This window comes from Globicephala melas, chromosome 9 (assembly GCF_963455315.2).
Source record: "Globicephala melas chromosome 9, mGloMel1.2, whole genome shotgun sequence".
Taxonomy (NCBI): domain Eukaryota; kingdom Metazoa; phylum Chordata; class Mammalia; order Artiodactyla; family Delphinidae; genus Globicephala; species Globicephala melas.
Window position 1 is genome coordinate 68,486,724 of NC_083322.1, and position 20,142 is coordinate 68,506,865.

Sequence of the window (20,142 nt, forward strand, 5' to 3'; positions counted from 1 at the left end):
TGCTGAGATATTCTTTTAGAGTACACCTTTTGGCAACAAAATTATCTTTTTTTTCCATTACCTGAAATTGTTTTTATTTTACCTTTATTCCTGAAGGGTAATTTTTCTTTTTTTTTTTTTTTTTTGCTGGATATAGAATACTGAGTTAATAATATTCGTTTTTAGCACTTTAAAAATCGTATTCTACTTTCTTCTGGTTCCCATGTTTTCTAATAAGAAATTTATATTCATTCAAATTATCGTTCCTTTATAAGCAATGCATCATTTCTCTCTGGTTACTTTCAAGATTTTTGTCTTAGTTTTCAGCAGTTTGCTTATGAAGGAAGTATCTGGATATGGACATATTTGGGGTTATCATGGTGCAGTTACCTGAGCTTCTTGAATCTGCAGTTTTATGTCTTTTATCAAATTTGGGAAGTTTTTATTCATAGTTTCTTCAAATGTTTTTTTCTGTACTGCACTTTTTCCTCTGCTTCCAGGATTCAGATGACCTGCTGCATTCCCACAGATGCTGAGTACTGTTAATTTTTTTCCCCATTTCTTTTCATTCTGTAGTTCAGAAAAAAAAACTTCCAATGATATATTTTTAACTTCAGTGGCACTCTGCCATCTCCATTCTGTTATTAAGCCCATCCAGTAAGTTTTTTATTTTGGTTATCTTCTTTTTTTCAGTTTTAAGATTTTTGTTTGGTTCTTCTCTATTTTCTCTATGCCTTCGCTGAGACTTTTCATCTTTCAAGAGCATTTTCCCTTATTTGTTGCATTTTTATAATCAGTGCTTTAAAGTATTTTTCAGAAAATTCCAACATCTGTGCCACCTCAGCATGGGTATCTATTAATTGTCCTTTCCCATGTGAGTTTAGATTTTCCTGACTCTTTGCATGTTAACTGACCTCAGATCATATCCTGTACATTTGAGTAGTATCCTCTCTCACCTCCAACCTCTCCCTGTACATTCCACTTCTTTAGTGCATCCCTTTTCATCACTCCTACCAGAAAGCTGGGATCCTATTTATCCCATTTTGCACACATTTCCCATGATTGCACCTGCGTCCAAAGGTAAGCAACAGGAGAAATTAAGAACAGCAACAGTGGTCATCCCACCTCTTAGAATCATAGCAACTCTGATTAAGAGGAATGTTCATTTCCCTCAGAATTTTAGGCTTCTCTGGGCCCCCACTGATGCCATTGCCAATGTCACTATTGCCACATGATTGCCTGGGAATTAAAGCACTGAGAGAGAAAAGAAAAAAGAAGAGATATCTTCACTTTCTGAACATTAGGAAATTCCTTTCCTGCTTCTCTGATCAGAATTAAGGGGCTTTTCTTGGAGGTCTGTCAACTCCAATGCCCACTTCTGGACAATGGACCCAGGGCTGCATTGGAGCCAGGTCAGGACATAACAGAGCCTGACATAATTCACTGCCAGTTAGGTAGTACTTCAAAATTGGGTCTTACTCGTTAATCCACCTGTACTATTTACTTTGAAGCCTCAAACAGCTGTTCTATGTATTCTGTCCATATAGATTCATTTGCTAGGAGAAACAGAGTGGAGTGAGCTTGCTCCATCTTACCCAAAAACAGAACTCTGCCTGTGTCTTTTTATATATGAATAAGTGTGATAAAAATATATGCCTAAATAAACATAAAAGAGCTCATTTAATAAATATGTTTATAAGTTTCTAAGTGAAAATAAAACATTACATTGTAGTTTAATTGCCAGCATTTTTCTTTTCTCAATGGTATAAAAATAACATTGCTTCTTACAAGCAATGGCACCTTAGAGTCAATGAAACATGGTAGAAATGAAGTACCTGGTTACATGCCTCCCATGACTCCCTAGTCACATAACAAGACCACGTTGTGGTTGATAGCTGCTTATCTAACAATGCTGTCCGCCTCATGCCAAAAGAGCAGAGACCATCTAAACCTCTAAACTTCAAAAGCAAAATTACACTGTCTCTCATTTGCATACTTAATCAGGCAAGAGTTAAGAATACTCTTCAACAGAACCCTAAATCAGATGCTTAGAGACTTAGAAAGTAACATAAAAGTCTCAGCTGGTTCACTAGGTCACAATATACCAGAGAAGACAACACTCTCAATACCAAAACCAATTAAGCATTAACTGAAGCCCATAAGGATATAAAATAGAGACAACAACTCAGAAGGTCAGCTGTCCTCTTGTGCAGGTCCCTTCAATGCTACAGCTACATACTATTAACTCCAAGTGGAAGAAGGAGAAAAGACATGGTGGACCTTCCAACAGAGGATGCTCCTCTGCCTCCGCTTATCTCTCTGTAGCAGAGAAGAACATTAACACAATTCCAACCACCTACCCCGGAGGTGCATCAAAGGACTCTTAGCATAGATATCCGGAATGCCCAAGTTTTCAATGTATCACAGCTTCATCTGCCAAACTCTTTTGCAATTTTCTCAAGTTTCAATCTAGTTGTAAGTACAATGGAATTCTTTAAGAGCTTTCAATCCCCCAGTTTAACGTGATTCGCAACCTACAACTTAGCCACCTTTGGTTAGAATATACAGTTTAACAAAATATATTCATACATAATGTGTTTTCCTAAGTGTTTAATTTCAGTGTTATTCTAACTAAAAGTCCTATATAGGAGGCATAATGTATAATCTCAAAGTTAACAAATGAGGTCAAAATCTAATTTATAATATACTCATCTTTTAGAAATTCCTCTAATTGTCCTTGAATATTAGAACTCTCGGTATACATAAAGTATCCAGTCTTACTTGAAGGGTTAGAAAACAGATGCAATTTGGAATCTTCATTTAACTTCACAAAACAGTAATATGTAAAATCTCTAACATGCACAGCTTCCTCTTTACCGTGTGATAAGCCCACTGACACATTAACAAGGAGCAAGGAATACCTAGACATATGCTTCCATCAATTAATCATGAGTAGGGACACATGAGTGCTCAGGATGGTATTTGTATTTTACAAAAAATTTTCAAACTCAGTGGTGAAGAGAGAAGTAAACCTAAATACTAGATTAGTTCTAGAAGCAAGTAGGCAAAAAATCCAAAAGTCAGTTTTCCATTTTCTTAGAAACATCTAACACGATGAATTCCATCAGGTCTCATCCACTATACTGACCTCTTGAGCCAAAATTTTTGTGTTCATAGGTAAGTAAGAAACAACTATATCAAATCCAGAAATAGTCATTTCCAAAAGATGTCAAGTCCTAAGCCATTCAAAGTGGGGGCAGTCATCTTCTATTCTCCTGTTCAGTTCACTGAATCAAAAGCCAATCTTAGAGTCTATTTTCTGTCTCACATGAACAATTTTAAAGGAGTCAAACAGAATCACCACTGTTGAGCACTGAAATCCCTATCTCAGTTTCATCTGTAGTAAGATGACTAAGGTTTCTCTGAACACCTATCTAAAGGAAGCTCTTAGAACAGTAAGGGCAGCAGGCCGTCAAGCAAAGAGAAGCAGTCAACAAGCCATGACTACAGGACAAGTGGACAACAGGGATAGAGATTTGAGAAAGAAATACAGACCCACATTAAAAGGTCAAAGTGGTCTTTGTAAATTGGCTTCCTTCTCAACTGTACATATTCTACCTGGAGGACATCGGGAAGGCAGATTTTTTTTTAAGATGTTTTATATCAGATCTTAACCACATTTTTAAATGAGTCACTGAATACCAAATGAAGTTTCCTACCTTGCAACTGAAAATAAGAATCAGACATGTGACATCTTGTCTCCTGCACGTGTTTTTACATGTAAGGATATTACTGTTTTCCAAGAAAACGATGCGAAACTTTTTTTTCTTTTCAAAGTATATATTCTTTCTTAGTTAACAGAAGTAAATTTGAAGGAAATGCAATTTTCTAAGGCTAGTGACTCATCAGGATATTTATAAAATGTATTGTATTATTACTTAAAGCATAAGTGTCATGTTTGCATTTTTGTTGTTTTTTCCTACCTACATCAGAGTTAAGCCTAACTGGCTGGCTTTTGTCTGTTATTAAGTCTTATTTAACTAGTTACTTAATACCTCACTGTGACCTTAGAAGTTTCTGAACATGACAGATTTACTTGCTTATGCTTGAATTAGCATCTCACTAATGACAAATTAAGGAAATTATAAAGTTAAACAAAAAAGTGAACTCCACTTTCTTTAATCTTGACCCGAATATTTAACTTTCTAATTTACATTTTTTTTCCAGTAAGAGTCCAAGGAAAACAAATTGCTATTAAATCATATTGCAGCCTTCCTGTTCTCACTAATTAAAGCTTGATGCAAATGTCGATACAGAGTCACGTAAGATACAATGACAGGACTACTCAAGAGAGTGAAGAACAAAAAGTGTAGTATTTACAAACAAGTTATGGTATTAATGTGAAAATTTGGAAAATGAAGTATCATCGTCAATAGCCAGACACATCAAAAAATTACAGTTTCCATGTAAATCTTAGCTTTGCATTGTCCAAAAAGCATGGTTGAAAATAAAATGGCATCATCACTGGCTATTTAGCAAGAAAAACCTGATGAGTTTTTCTCATCAGAAAAGAAAAACCTAGAGTTCTACAGATGTAGAAAACTGATTTAAAGTTTCTCACCTTTTCAATTTGAGAAGATTTGAAAAGGCTATGCACTTAAAATGCTATGATTTTATGTGAAGATATTAAAGGATCACTAAAAAACAAAGGCATTAGTTTCTCCATATGCATAAAATACACACTATAACACCACGAATCTTCCTAAATCTCAGGAACACTGAATCAGTTTTATCCACATGTGATTTGATTTTATTCCTTTCAGTCAGAGACAACTGAAAAGTATATTCAGCTACTTTCAATGTATAAGCAGAAAAGAATTCAATTGCTTGCTTACTGATTTAATTCCTTTAAAAAATTGTATGAAACAAAAAAGCAGGCATATGGGGATTTATAGCTTGACTGTGCATAAATACTTGACACTGAAAGAAATCACCTGTATCAATGATGCTGAAAATAAAAATCTATTTTCAGAATAAAGTCTAAAGTTCTGAACCAATAGGCGATACGGTATTTCCAAGAAATCAATTTCCTTTAAAATAAAGTTCTTAGCAAATGGAAAACGTTACATAATGACTGGGGAAAGACATGAATTTCTATATGAACATTAATATTAACTATTTTAAGTAATATTAATTAAAGCCAGTTAAAAATGAAATGATTATCAATGTTACCTGTTTTTTCCATTTTTATATAAGTACCATGAGGCTTTTTTACAGTACTAGCCTACTTGGGTTTGTACAATCATAACCAGGAGAGAACAAAATACAATTATTTTTAAAACACTCCAGCCAGAAAATTAAAAATATTAAAATATGTGATCAAGGATGATGGTAGAAAATAAATGCAATGTTTTATTTAGAAATCCCTTAGGGGATTTCCATCTTAGAAAATTTTAGCATACAGTATTGATCCTTTTGCCATGATATGGTCAACACAGTAAATCAAGTGTTTGGGACTGTTTGCATGGTACATGTAAATCTAGATAAAGTATGTTACTGCTGTAACCATTTTAATAGTTTGCGTAGGTCTGAGCCCACAGAGCAGGCTTGGGTGGGTTCAACCAGCTTATGTGACAAAAGTACAGTATCTCCTTGTTAAGTGGCTCTTCACAAACCTGTCAGTCAACCCAGAGTCTTGCTGCACCAATTAACCACACGACTCCCTAGAAAAGTTTATGTTTTAAATTTCACACACCGAAGCCTAAAAGAGTTAAACATTACAGAACAATGACCGAATCCAATTCTCTACCTCAGAAAAAGGAGTATTAAAAATGCTTTGTTTTACATAAGAGTAAATTTGTGACTCACTGTACATTTTTCAAAGTTGTGTGTGTGAAAGACTGTAAAAGAAATCTGAGAGTACTACTTATATACATGTTTCCTATTATTGAACAGTTCACTATAAATGGAAATCCACGTAAATATACTGACAGTAAAATAAATTAAGCTTAAAAATAAAACTTATCTAACAACATAAAATAAAAGTCAGATTTTGAGACTTGCTATAAACCATAACTTGAGGATTTTAGCATCAAAAGCTTGCCTGAAGTTAGTTACATCAAAATTCCCCTACTGAAGAGACGGACTTGAACATAAATTAAGAAGGACCTTAAAATATACATGCTGTTCCAGTGACAAGTCAATCTGGGAATACGAAAAGCTCTTACAAGTTTGGACATTTATCCTAGAAATATTTTATAGTTTGAAAAACACTTAGTAAACAAGAAAATAGTTACATCAGAATATAATACGTTGGCCAGCAATAACTGGTATTGAAGTAAATAAAGCAGCACAGGAAAGACAACTTACAGAAAACTAAGCACTCATACCACAGAGAAAACAAGTTCCATTCTAGAAGAGGAAAAGCTGTTATGGCTCAGTGAGGAATGTTAAACTCCCAGAATTTAAAAATGAAAGAAACAGTACCCAAACCATCATTTTGAAACTATTATTCTGATTTTGAATTTTAATTTTTATTCTTTCTCTAGTCTTGTCTAGAAATCTGCAGTTTCAATACTATCTGCTTTTCCCACACTCCCAAACTCTCTAGAATACTACTGTGTGCTTAGCACAGCACTAGGAGATAACATCTTCAGCATCAATTGTGTGATCATTCTTCCCAGCTGAAGACACGGTTTTAACCCAACAGAACCTGAACTGGGCAGGCTGGATTTTATAAGCCATTTGCTGTACCCACCAAAGAGAGAGATTGAATCCAGTATCCACTTCAGTGGTCAATGTGAGCAGGGACATGACTCAGAAGTGCAAAGTGGCCACGTCCCAGAATAGAGTCAGGCTTAAGGTGAAGGGAGAACGGGATTAAACTGTGGATCCTGTTCTTACTATGTGACCTAGAGGAAAGTACCTAATCTCACTAAGTTTCAGTTTTCCCACTTGCAAAATTCAGAGCAGTAATATCTATGTTAACAGCATTATACAGAACAAATGAAATAACATACAAAGTACCTGGCATGAGTGCCATGTGCTCCAAGTCCTGGTTTTAAACCTTGACGAAAGTGCATACATTCAAATATTATATCATCTCTATTTTAAGAAAGAAAAAAGATAGATATATACACTGGAGCTCAATATGCATGTGCTGGAAGCAGGTAGAGAGGTAAGGTGGGAGGGAAAGACCATCTATTCCCATAATTTATGTTCCTTAGATTCTAAAGAAAAAATACCAATAAATTTGGTTCAACTCAATGTCAGAGGATAGAAAAAAGAATAGATATTCTTTCCACCTTCACTGAATCAAATCTAAAAGAGGGTCACACCAAGTTACAGTCAATGCTGAAATCCAAAAAGTTCTTAAACGTTTTTAAAATTGTTTTCATATATAAATTTGATGGCAAACACATAGCACAGGGAGATCAGCTCGGTGCTTTGTGACCACCTAGAGGAGTGGGACAGGGAAGGTGGGAGAGAGATGCAAGAGGGAAGAGATATGGGGATATATGTATATGTATAGTTGATTCACCTTGTTATAAAGCATAAACTAACACACCATTGTAAAGCAATTATACTCCAATAAAGATGTTAAAAAAAAAATTTGATGGCAAAATGAGTCCTAAGCTTGAACTGGCTAGGGGCTTTATAGTCATTCTAAATATTGAGCATAAATATTCATATACTGTAAGTTTCATTATGTGGTAACGTCCCAAATCCCACTGGTAATGTGATATAATGTATGACAAACAGCAGTAGCTTCTGAAAATACATAGTAATCAAAATGCCTAAACACATGTAGCCCAAGAATTTCAGAGAAGGGAATCTGAATAATCTCTGCTTAAGGAAAAAAGGGAGAACGGCTATATAAAGAGGTAAACTGACTAAGGTAGAAAAATTTATAATTAAGAATTAATTTTCTATCCTTCTTAGATTAGTATTTGCTTAGGACCCTTGAATATCCTATAATACAGAAACAACCACACTACTTACCTCATTGAGTTCTTGGAGAAGCAAGAGATAATCTATATAAAATGCTTTAAACAATGCCTGGCACAAAGTAAGTACCCAGTGAATGCTGTGTCATACAAGTGCCTAGAAAAATACTTTGAACATTTACATGGAAAACGCAAACAGGTGAGTAGATAGCTCAGATAGGTAGCCTGCTATATACCATACTCTATTTTAGAATTTTATTTTTAAAAATCTAAGAGTTTCCCTTTTCCTATGCCTGGAATTGTTTCTACTATGAGGCCTCAGAGACAGTATTAGTTCAAGTCATGGAGGCAGGTAGCAATCCCAGTTGAGCCAACAAACATTTGAAACTGACAGAGTGGAAAGACTTGAAGCTCTAAATACAATAAAAGCTATTATTTAGGAAAAAACATCAACTATTAAAGACTGGAGAGTAGCCTAGAAGAATGCTTCTGGAAATTAATGTACAAACTAATGAGCCAGAGTTTTTGTTAAAACGCAGATTCTGACTTAACGTGTCAGGGCCAGACATTCTGTGTTCAAGTTCTCTGGTAATCACCACACTACTGGTCTAGAAACCCAAACAGAGTAGGAAGGCACCACAGCAGTGGTCCTCAAAGGGTATGAGCAACATCAGAATCTCTTGGGAAGTTAATAGAAATGCAAATCTGAAAGAACATAAGGAGACTCTTCTCTAAATCAGCTGTTTACATCCAGACCAATTACTTTCCCTAAGAATCAAAGTAGAATACTTTTTAAATACTTGACAAGTAGCATACTAGAACATGTTACCTAAACAAAACAATTTCTCTCTGCAAACAATTTCCAAAACTAAAGCCCCCTGCAATTATACTTAAAATGTAGGCTTTTACATGATAAGAAGCCTGTTCTTGATAATACATAGGCGAAGTACTGAGATACGTAGCATCCTCACTTGAACTACCTGCCAACTTTTCACAAAATGGCTCACTTCCATTTTACCTAGGTCATGGAGATATGCGTTTATAAAGAAACCAGACTGAGTTTTAAATTTCCTTGTGCTGAGAATATACCCAACTACAACATGGTTTAGGCAACTTCTCCAGAGTAATGTTTATACATAGCCTGGCTCATATGTAAATATATGTCAACATTTTGATTTATAGCTATAGATGATCTGTTTACATACACAGATACACATATTAAAGTACGTTAATGGTTTGAAACACAATATTCTTGAAGGACAAAAAACATGAGGATAAACTACAAATACAGAATGTTATAAACAGAGAAAAGATTTCAGTTTTCTGAACGTGAAGCCAATTGATTGTTAAATAGGCTTTCCATAAAATAAAATAAAATGAAATAAGATATAAAATAAAATAAAAACTGTTGCCCTCACAATTCCCATTCAGTATTTCTTTCAACTTCAATCAACATCTGAATTTACAAGGTCACTTCTCAGTCACTATCTGAGTACATCGTTCTGTCCGTAACATATTTTTGAAGGAGTAAATTACAAATAGATTGTAAAGCACCACACTTGCTTAGGCATTGGGGGTGGACCCCTCTGATTTTGGCTAGGACCATGTATACATACAACAGTGGTGATGTCAGGAGACATTTGATGGTCAGAGCAGGGGAGGGGAGGGAGGGAAGAGTGCTTCTGGTATCTAGTGAGTAGGCAACTTTTAGGATGCACAAAACAGTCCCCAGAGCAAAGAATTACCTGGCCTAAGATGCCAATAGTACCAAGGTTAAGAAACTGTGATTTGAACTGTGGAGGTTGCAAAAGTACAGAGTGAATGTCCCTTGTGCATCATCATTACATTTCTAGCACGGTGTCAAGCACAGTAATACATATTTGTTGATTATGAAATAAAGTACTTCTGTGTAGCTGAGATCTTAGAGTCAGAGATGAAAAGAATGAGAAAGGGGTTATTACATATATAATATCTAAAATTACAAAACAAAATTGCAGTCATTGTCAGAACTAAAAGGAATTAAAAATCATTCAGCCCAATTTCTCTATTTCAGAAAATTTTTTTTCTCATGCAAAAGATGCTGTCTAATGTACTGATACGGCAGTGTTGGGAGGGGGTAGACAGTCCTCTGAATAAATAAAAACAAAATATAATATATTTATAAATTAAAATATCAGTTTTCACTTCTAATAGTGTCAATGTCACCTACGTTTCTCAAATTAATAAAGTATTTCCTTTATAAAAGCTAAAACCAATGTTACATAAATCATAATAAGTGATACTTCAAAGCAGGAAACAAAATATATGTAATTATTTCTCAAACAAACAACTCACAGACCTCCGTGGCCTACAGCATTTATACTTCTGAGAATTCTGGGCTTTAAAATGTCATGAGAAATTCTCAACTGGCTTACATTTTTGAAACATAGGAACTGACAGTCATAAGGCCAAACATACCCTTAATAATTGATTCAGCTGCATACAGATCTCGTTTGTAGGTCACCTAGAGGACAGATAAACTTCATTAGACTTAACAGAGTAGGAAGGAATGTGAAAGCAATAAAATTATGCCCCCAAGGAAATTCTTGATTTTGGAGAAACTATAAACACATAATACTGACAATTTTTAAATTACAACACATCAGTTTATTCAGAAAAAATATATATTGTTTCTACAAATGGTTGAAGATTTGTTTTTAAATCTTTAAGTAAATTGAGACGTTATGTGGCAGTGGTTACCAAAGTCTTATTAATATAGGTATTATATCAAAGAAAATGTGGTAGCATTTAAATAAAAGTATTAGAATTACTGTTTAATAGTAGGTTTTATGTTGGAAGGAAAGAAGGAAAAGTATATATTAAAAAAAATTACCAAATTGCATTTTCAGTTGAAATGAGATACTTCTGAAAGACCAATTCACATTGAGGGTCTTCATTCTGAATTGAGTTTATCTGTATACTTCCAGATAAGGTTCACCTTTTTAAGATTTTTATTAATACATAACTGATTGAAAGAGCCTGGAGGGTACCACCATGTATATAAGAACAATCATGATCTTTGCTTAAGAACATACAGCCTCCTTGCAATAACCTATTCCTTGTAATATACCCTGCATGGTCCTATAGCAGATAGTTCCCAGAGTACATCCAGTGAGCTCAGGTACAGAACATGTCAAGTGCATGGCACTGCAGAATCACTTTTCCTACATCACAGAACTGAAGAACATAGTAAATAATCAAATATGTTAATAAGTACTATAAGGTCTTAGGAGCTTATCGTTCAGATGATTATGATGCAAATGGTCTAAAAACCCACTTTGAGAAATACTCACTAATTAATACCCTTCCATGTCTATAATTTGGACTATTTTCCTCCAGATTATATCCTAACTAAACTTGTACAGAAACTTTGTTCAGGTAAGTGGCTCAGGGCACTTCTACCCAAAATAGGTTTCCCTGCTATGCCTGTATCCTGGCAGGTAACCCTGGTCCAAAACTATACCTTACAATCCAGAACTAATGTAGCAGCTAACCTGTAAGACAGATGGAAATTTCCTCAAGCACTCAACCAATCTATTAAAATCAAATATGACATTGTTAAATTATGTCTAAAACAAGCACATGTGAACCAAAACTAGTACTATAGTTACTGACCCAAAATGCAGTTCTCTTATCTGGGGAAATAAATAGAAAACAGACACTTAAAGCTTCAGACTATGCATTTTACCAAATTAAAGAATGTATTGATCTCATTCACTCATTCAATAAATATTTATCAAATAACTACCATGTTGTACATCCTGTTCTAAGGACTGGAATAGAGCAATGAAAACAGTGAGCAAAACTCAACCTGCAGAAACAACATTTTAGAGGATAAATTTCTTTTATAAGAATTGAATAAAACACATTTGTTTCGGGCTTCCCTGGTAGCACAGTGGTTGGGAATCTGCCTGCCAATGGGAATCCACCTGCCAATGCAGGGGACACGGTTTTGAGCCCTGGTCCGGGAAGTTCCCACATGCCACGGGGCAACTAAGTCCGCAAGCCACAAGTACTGAAGCCCGTGCTCCGCAAAAAAAGAAGCCACTGCAATGAGAAGCCCAAGCACCGCAAGGAAGAGTAGCCCCCGCCCTCGGCAACTGGAGAAAGCCCACGCACAGCAACGAAGACCCAACGCAGCCATAAATAAATAAATATATATTTATTTTACCAAATAAAGACAAGACAAGGCTGCGGAGCTCAAGACAGACAGGAAGCAGAGACCCTCAAGGCCTAGAGCAGAGCCCCATGGGGGCTTCGGGGGCAATAGAAAAGGCTGGAAAATCAGGGCTCCCACAACACAAACCCACACACGCACCTGTGGTAGAGGCCTCCAGTCATGTCAGTTACATCCACTCTTTCTTTTAAATGCCTCTGAACACCTTCTAACCCCCGGCGTTCGGACAGGCAATGGGGACACAGCTACCTCTCGTGGTATTAAATATTAATATTAAATATTAAAAAAACACATTTGTTTCCATGAAAACCCAAAGTTAACTAGATATCTGAAATCATCACTCAATATTTGCAATTTAAGTGAGAAAAGCCTTTTTTTCCTATAACTGTCTGCTATGTAAGGTAAACTCAAATCAGAAATTAACAGGAAGATGCCTAATTACCATACCTGATTTTTTATTCCTTCCTGCTTTCTTTGAGAGATAAAACCGCATTCCAAATTTAAATAGAATAATTGTGAAAGTACCTTATTCTTTTTTCCAAATAAATCTATCTTAACAATGGGTTTTTTTAATGAAAAAAACTTGGTCTCAAATACTAAAATGATTTTTCTAGCATATTTGCAAGACAACATTTTTGCATTGGAATCAGTCTTATGAATAAAATACATGAATTATTACCTAAAGGTCCTTTCTACACTAATATTAAATAAGTAATTGTATAAGCAAGAAAGACATCAAAATGTGAATTGTGCCCTCTGCAGTGAAAGCGCAGAGTCCCAACCGCTGGACCGCCAGGGAACTCCCCTAAAATTCATCGTTTTGCCTACATTTTCTTGTTGGCTGTGGATACATACTATACACAGATTAAAGTTTTTGATGTTTATTTAATATTTTCTTCATAAAGCCTTATCGAAAACCTCAACTATACTTCTCAACAAACACTGATTTAAGGAAAATAAACTACAAACTATTTCTGACAAACGTATAAAGTACTGTGTTGAAAAACAGCCTTCTGTTTTTCTAAATAAAACAGCTGCCATATTTCAAAGGGAAGAGGACTGAAAATGTTTTAATTCTGAATTGATGACTCTTTCTACCAAGCTTTTACAGTAATATGGAGTGTCCTTTCCTTATTTTTAATTTTATGAAAAGTTTAATAATCAGTTTTGAGATTGATTTTCTTCTGTAAGCATGATCTGCAGGTTTTCTTTGACCTTGCATAATACCTCAGTACGGAAAACAGTTACTTAAAAAAAAAAAAAACATCAGCCCTAGTGATAGAAGAGCCTCAATCCTCTGATTCACTGGTTTTCACACTGTGCTCCTCGGAGCTCAGGGGCCACCGGAAGACCAGTGTGGAAGCTCTGCACAGCTGACGCTCAGAGCCCCACATCTGCTACTCACCTAGTTTAGCTCAGTTTTTGCCTGTTTTGTTTCACTGTGCTTCTGTGCAGTATTTCATCTAAGTATTTAGCTTTAAAAATATTTATGTTCAGTGGAAGAGAAACCTGAAACTGAGAGCCACAGAGATAGTTGCCTTTAACTCCTAGGCCAGAGCACTCTCAGCTACCTCAAGGTGAGCTCCACAGGACACTATGGTACCTGCTCTGTCTTGCTCCGTGTTGACAATATGGTATATTAAAGAGACTTCTCAGAGCCAAGTCCACTTGGCCACCATCTTACATAAATCAGACTACACTTAATGTTCTTCCATCTTTCACCTCATAAGAAAATAAGTATGTACTCCAATAGTTAGAATAAAGCCAGAAAATCTTAAATTTCGAAGACAGATACAAATTTAGATTTGGATGGGGATATTATATTGATTTCCAGTTCATCAATTATGTCTATCTAGAAAATGTTCTTTCCTCTAGACTGGATAACTAGATGAAAACCTCTGAAAAGACACAATTTCACCACATTGGTTTTTTTTGTTGTTTTTTTTTTTTTTTGCGGTACGCGGGCCTCTCACTGTTGTGGCCTCTCCCGTTGTGGAGCACAGGCTCCGGACGCGCAGGCTCAGCGGCCATGGCTCACGGGCCCAGCCCTCCGTGGCATGTGGGATCTTCCCGGACTGGGGCATGAACCCGCATCCCCTGCATCCGCAGGCGGACTCTCAACCACTGCGCCACCAGGGAAGCCCCACATTGTATCTTTGAGGTTAAAAAGAAAAAAGTGAGACTATTTTCTTTTGTTTTTAACAAAGATGCTAGAACACGTGAATCTAAAACAAGTAATTCCCATCAAAAGAAATCCTCAAAAGTCAGTCATTCCAATAATGTTGTGATGACACATCAACGTCTTCTAAAGAAGCATTTTCAGACAATGGAATAGTTAAATTTCTTCAATAAATTATGAATCTTTTATGCCTTGAAGACTGTTTTAACACTTAGAAACAAGAAGTTTGTTCAATTAGGTCTGTGTAGTATAGTAAGTGACCAACTCTTTATATTGGGACAAAAATATGGTACAACTATAAATTAAAGGAATGGAGACTAAATCTAGTCTCCTCATATAGACTAGATGAAATTTCACTAAAATAAGAGTATGTTCAGTAAGGGCTGGCTAGGCACAACCACTCAGGCAGAGCTTCAGAGCCAACCCCTATTCTCAGGAGTCGGTCCTGTATTCTTCTGTGGTTGGTCGCTCTTAGGGAGGGGAAAGGAGGGAGAAGAAGGGGGTTTTGCTCATTCTCAAGGATGTCCTCTACCCTGCATGGTGATCTGAAAAAACTGATGTTTCCTCTAAACCCAGAGGAGCTACTGCAGGAAGGCTGGCCTCAACCGTAAATGCTGACTTTTTGCATTTACTTCTATTTTTTCCAAAAAGTATGGTGCTTCCCTGGTGGCGCAGTGGTTGAGAATCAGTCTGCCAATGCAGGGGACACGGGTTCGTGCCCCGGTCCGGGAGGATCCCACATGCCACGGAACGGCTGAGCCCGTGAGCCATGGCCGCTGAGCCTGCGCGTCCGGAGCCTGTGCTCCACAACGAGAGAGGCCACAACGGGTGAGAGGCCAGCGTACCGCAAAAAATAATAATAATAATAATAAAATAAATAAATAAATAAAAATTTTAAAGTATGTAAAATATAAAATAGTCCTCCTGGGATTTCTGGCAGCAGATGAAATAACAGTCCTACATGTGGTCATGAGAAATTTCTAGTCATTCTTCCCAGCACCAGGGGTGAACTCCCTCACTTTCTGAGGGGTAGGGGAAGGTGTCCTGGCTCTGTATTTCAGAATCCTCCTTTGCCTTATTGTTCTGTGGTAGTGAAAATTCTCTTGAAATGTGCACTCTCTTCACTGTGCACTCTTCACTGTGTCAGATTTCTTTTTTTTTTCTTTTTTTTTTTTTTTCGGTACGCGGGCCTCTCACTGTTGTGGCCTCTCCCGTTGCGGAGCACAGGCTCCGGACGCGCAGGCTCAGCGGCCATGGCCCACGGGCCTAGCCGCTCCGCGGCATGTGGGATCTTCCCGAACCGGGGCACAAACCCGTGTCCCCTGCATCGGCAGGCGGACTCTCAACCACTGCGCCACCAAGGAAGCCCACTGTGTCAGATTTCTGAATCATGTTCCAGGCATTTGGCCTGCCACCCAAGTTCAATGCCAGTTTTAGCATAATTGTACTAAATCTTCTTTCAACTCTGAGTTGTAAAAAGTTGTAGCATTGTTGGAATTAGTATTGAATTAGAACACTTATTTCAATATGCAGATTCCATTGCTTTGGTTTAAACAGCAATGGTAATACTCTTTATCCATGCAAAATAAAACCATAAAATTAAGCTAAAAGCTTATGCTAAAGACAACTCATGCAGTATCATCAAAAAGCTAAATAGGGCTAAACGAACAGCCAGTAAATATCAAAAATATTTTTTAAAGGTAGAGGATGATGAGACAGGAGGCAGAAGAGGGAAACAGGGAACCTGAAACAACTACATCATTTGCACTCAAAATAACTTCCCCTCAATCACAGAAGAAATTTGACACCTTAAAAAGACCTCAAAACTGCAATTTGAAAGACTTTTTGCCCAATTCACTGCATTACATGCCCTTTTAGCATCCAAGACCCTGGTAAGGCACATCATTATTCAAACATTCTAAGAGCAGGGCTTCCCCACTCCGGCCCAGTTCGGAAAGTGATACTATGAAAATGATCCCTCTGGGCCTAACAGGATATCACCCTTTGGCACGTGTATTAGTTTCCTAGGGCTGACATAACAATGTACCACAAACTGGACATCTTCAAAAAGGAACATATCCTCTCACCGTACTGGAGGCTAGAAGTGTGAAATCCAGGTATCAGCAGGGCCACTGCCCACTCCGAAGGCTTTAGAGAAGAATCCTTCCCCACCTCTTCCTAGTCTCCTGGGGTTGCCAGCGACCCCTCACTTTCCTTTACTTGTCGATGCATCACTCCAATTTCTATCTCTATTGTCGTTGGCATTCTCCACCTATCTGTATGTGAATCTTTTCTCCTATTCTTACAGATCCGATTTAGGGACTCTTCTTTACCAACCTGACCTCATCTTAACTTGATTATATCTGCAAACCCTCTTTTCAAACAAGAGTGTTTATTCCCAAGTGCCAGGGGCTAGGACTTGAACATATCTTCTGTGGCGGGATGCAGTTCAATCCGCAACAGCATTATGAAATGACTCAGGAGGACAATGAATAGAAGCACTTGGAAAGGCCAACCACAGTTCAGTGCCCTGACATTTGTCGCACATAAAAGGGAAGCAGAGCGCCAAGATGTAAGGACTAAAACCGTGATACTGTATTGCGGGTGGAAGCACTGCAATGTGAGATTTCACTCAAAAATACTGAAATACATTTGTGTAACACAGAGTGTAAAATTCAAAGAAGAGCAGTGTGCTGCTATCCTTTCACCTGCAGACCTGAGGGTACTTTACAAGTTTAAAGAAGGCTCAGAATACCCACAAGAAGTAGATACTCACACAGCCTAAAACATCAGCAATGAGGCCAAAGAGTGCTGACATGTTAGTAGCAATAAAATGTCTTGAATTTTTACTTTTTTTTTTTTTTCAACATAGTCTGCAAATTAAGTCAAGCAGGTCTATGGTGACATGGGTCAGGATCTTTAACAAAATACCTAATTGGTTACTATCAAAATCCTCCCAATTGATATGTATATCACCATCTGAGCCATATATAGAAAAGGAGAAACAAAATGAATAAAAGGTTTGCCTTCTAGGTTGATGATATTTGGATACTCTTAAAAGAGCAATAAGACTGCATTAATTTACTCTACCAGGCAATAATTCAGGCATATCAATATTTTGTAATCTTAGAACAATTTAAGTATGTATGAGAAAATCTTAGCATGCAGCAAGGCCCACCACGTGACTTACAAAATACCTAATCAACACATAGGGCTTTTTGTTTTCTTTTTATGTCAACGAGGAAGTATGCTTTTAGATTCATATAATCTCAGAATTAGGATGAATGTTTTCTAACCAGATTTAGAGGGATGCTTTATAAAGATTTCATCCAACATTTCAAAAGCAGCAATACTTATTCAAAACTATGATATGACCCTACAATTCTATTTCAGAATACACTGCTCAATTCAACCTATTTCTACCCAATCAAACACAGGAGAGTCACGCTGTAAAGCACTCCTGCTGCAACAGGAAGCTGAACTATGATCGTGCAACAACCACTTCATTCCTCCTAAAGAAAGAAGTTTGCCATAAAGGCAGTCAAACCTTACCACAGGAAAGAGCACAGTTCCTCTTAGGAGGAGGTGAGTGGTTCTAGCCACCAACCCCACTGGGTCAGAACTGGCAGATATGTGTTTCAACCCAGTTAAGTTGGAGCTACCACCCCAAGGCCTGTGAGGAAACGTTGTTATTTTGGAAAGCAGAGTTGCACTCTCAATCCAGTTGAAGGTAAGGCTACAGAGTAAAAGATTATATGTAAAGAACACACACAAAAATTGTGAATAAAAGAATCTTATTGGCTAAAATGGAATTTGTTTGAATAAATTATCCCAGCGTGAGTTTTCTTGCAACCGAGCAATAGAAATGATACCATATTTGATGGTTCAGAAAACCTAGTGAGACTCAACACCTTTTATGTATGCATATACACACACACCTTTATTCCTGGAAATACTGTTTCAATATGAAACCAAATATTTTTATACTTCTCTATCTTCTAAAGCACCTGGAAATTGTCTGTACTTGTAGACAATACGTCTTCAGGAATGACACACCAAAACAGAGCTAAGTACCAACTCCCTTACCTTCCAGAGGTCAGGAGATCCTTCTATAAGTTTGGCTTTGATGTGACAGTATTTTAGAGCCAAATGCAAACACTCAGTTCCAAATTCCAGGTCATAGTCACTACACTGTGTAGGAAGAAAAAAGAATTAACAAGTTGAAATATAATTTTAAATAAACTAATCTTTTAATTTCATAATCAACTGTACATGGAAAAGAGCCCAGAAAACTTGCAAACTCTTTAATTAGCTACTGATTAATCAGGTACATTAATCTTCCCCATGCCCTAAAAGCCAAATGAAACAAATAGAAAACAGGAATGTTGCAATCAGAAGAGTTTTTAACTTCCTGAATAGTCTCATGTGTCAAATAAATATAATACTTCATTTCCTTTGCTCAAAAACTACATTTCCAAACACATTTGTGAAATGCCTCAAGGTACGACCAAGGATTACCGTATCAGACTTGATTTAACAAATATAGGTATCCATAAAACTCCAACCCCTTATCTCATATTTATACCGCTTTCTTATTAATTGGTATTTTAAATATCAATATATCCTTTTTAGAGGATATATTTTGATTCTGAACATGGCAATATTTCAGTCTTTCATTATGAGAAAAAATTTAAACGCCCATTAGATTTTAGTAAAATATAAGTAACATTTTTTAGCATTTTAAGCAGAACCATCAAAAATGACCAACACAATATAATTCAGCTGAGTAACAGTCACTAAGTACCTATCAAGTCCAAGGTTTGTATTAAGGACCAGAATAAAAAGACAAATGAAACATGTTTTGTGGCCTCAAGGAACTCAAGTCTAGAAAAGGAGGTTGATCTATACCAAATATTTTATAACAGACTGTGATATGGAGCAATAGAGGAATATTTATAAGTAGACCAGGAGATAAAATACTTAATTCTACATGAGGGTATCAGGGAAGGCCCATCAGAGGAAACGGTCTCTGATCTCATTCCAAAGACTGAGTGAAACTCAAGCATAGGGAAACCCTTCAGGCAAAAAGTGCCAAACAAAGATATAGACGTTGCAGACATCTGCTGGATTTGCATTTTACAAAGAGCATATCCGTATAAGACAGACTGCAGGAAGACAACAAATACGAATATGACATTTAGCACCCTTTGCCAATCTTTATTGTACTTGAGATTACAAAATGCCAAATTTTAATGATTTATGAAGTTAATGTACAAGAAAATATAACCATCAAGTATACCCAGAGTCCCAAATTAATCAGAACAGTCTCAGCTTAAACTTTCTATACTGATATACTACCTAACATGACATTTATTAAACATTTTCATCTCTAATATAGTATTATCAGCAGTTGTTACATTCAAATACATTAAGTTTTGGTAAACCTCTACATTCTACTTTCAACGTCTGCACAGGCTCATCTAGTAGTATGCAAGTGAGACCAACCTACAGTAAAAAAAAGAGTTCTCTCCTAACACACTGTTAAATCCCAGAGATGACTAGCAATAACCCTTTTCCTGCCTCTTTCCAGATGCAAGATATTGAACACATGCATGGACAGCCTTAAAAGCGCTCACAAAGTGCATACTAAGAGGAACCCACAGGAACAGCTACTTCCTTTGTATCTCAGGGATGAGAATTACTTGATGCTGTGCTCCTGCCACTCACGTGATGTACCAGCCAACATGGCAACAGCTTACAAACTGCATGAAGTCTTCAGGATTCCAATCAACAGAGCCAACAGGAAATAAGGAAAATGATGG

The 20,142-nt window shown here is 36.7% G+C and overlaps 1 protein-coding gene across 1 annotated transcript in view; it reads right to left on the reverse strand.

Moving 5' to 3' along the window:
* Positions 1–20,142, reverse strand: part of CRPPA (CDP-L-ribitol pyrophosphorylase A) — a 303,327-nt gene that overhangs the window by 191,429 nt on the left and 91,756 nt on the right. Inside the window, exons 4-5 of the mRNA XM_030857145.3 lie at positions 18,407–18,511; positions 10,383–10,428 (exon numbers count right to left, since the gene is read on the reverse strand). Of these exons, the coding sequence (XP_030713005.1) occupies positions 10,383–10,428; positions 18,407–18,511 (151 nt within the window). The remainder of the gene's footprint in view (positions 1–10,382; positions 10,429–18,406; positions 18,512–20,142) is intronic.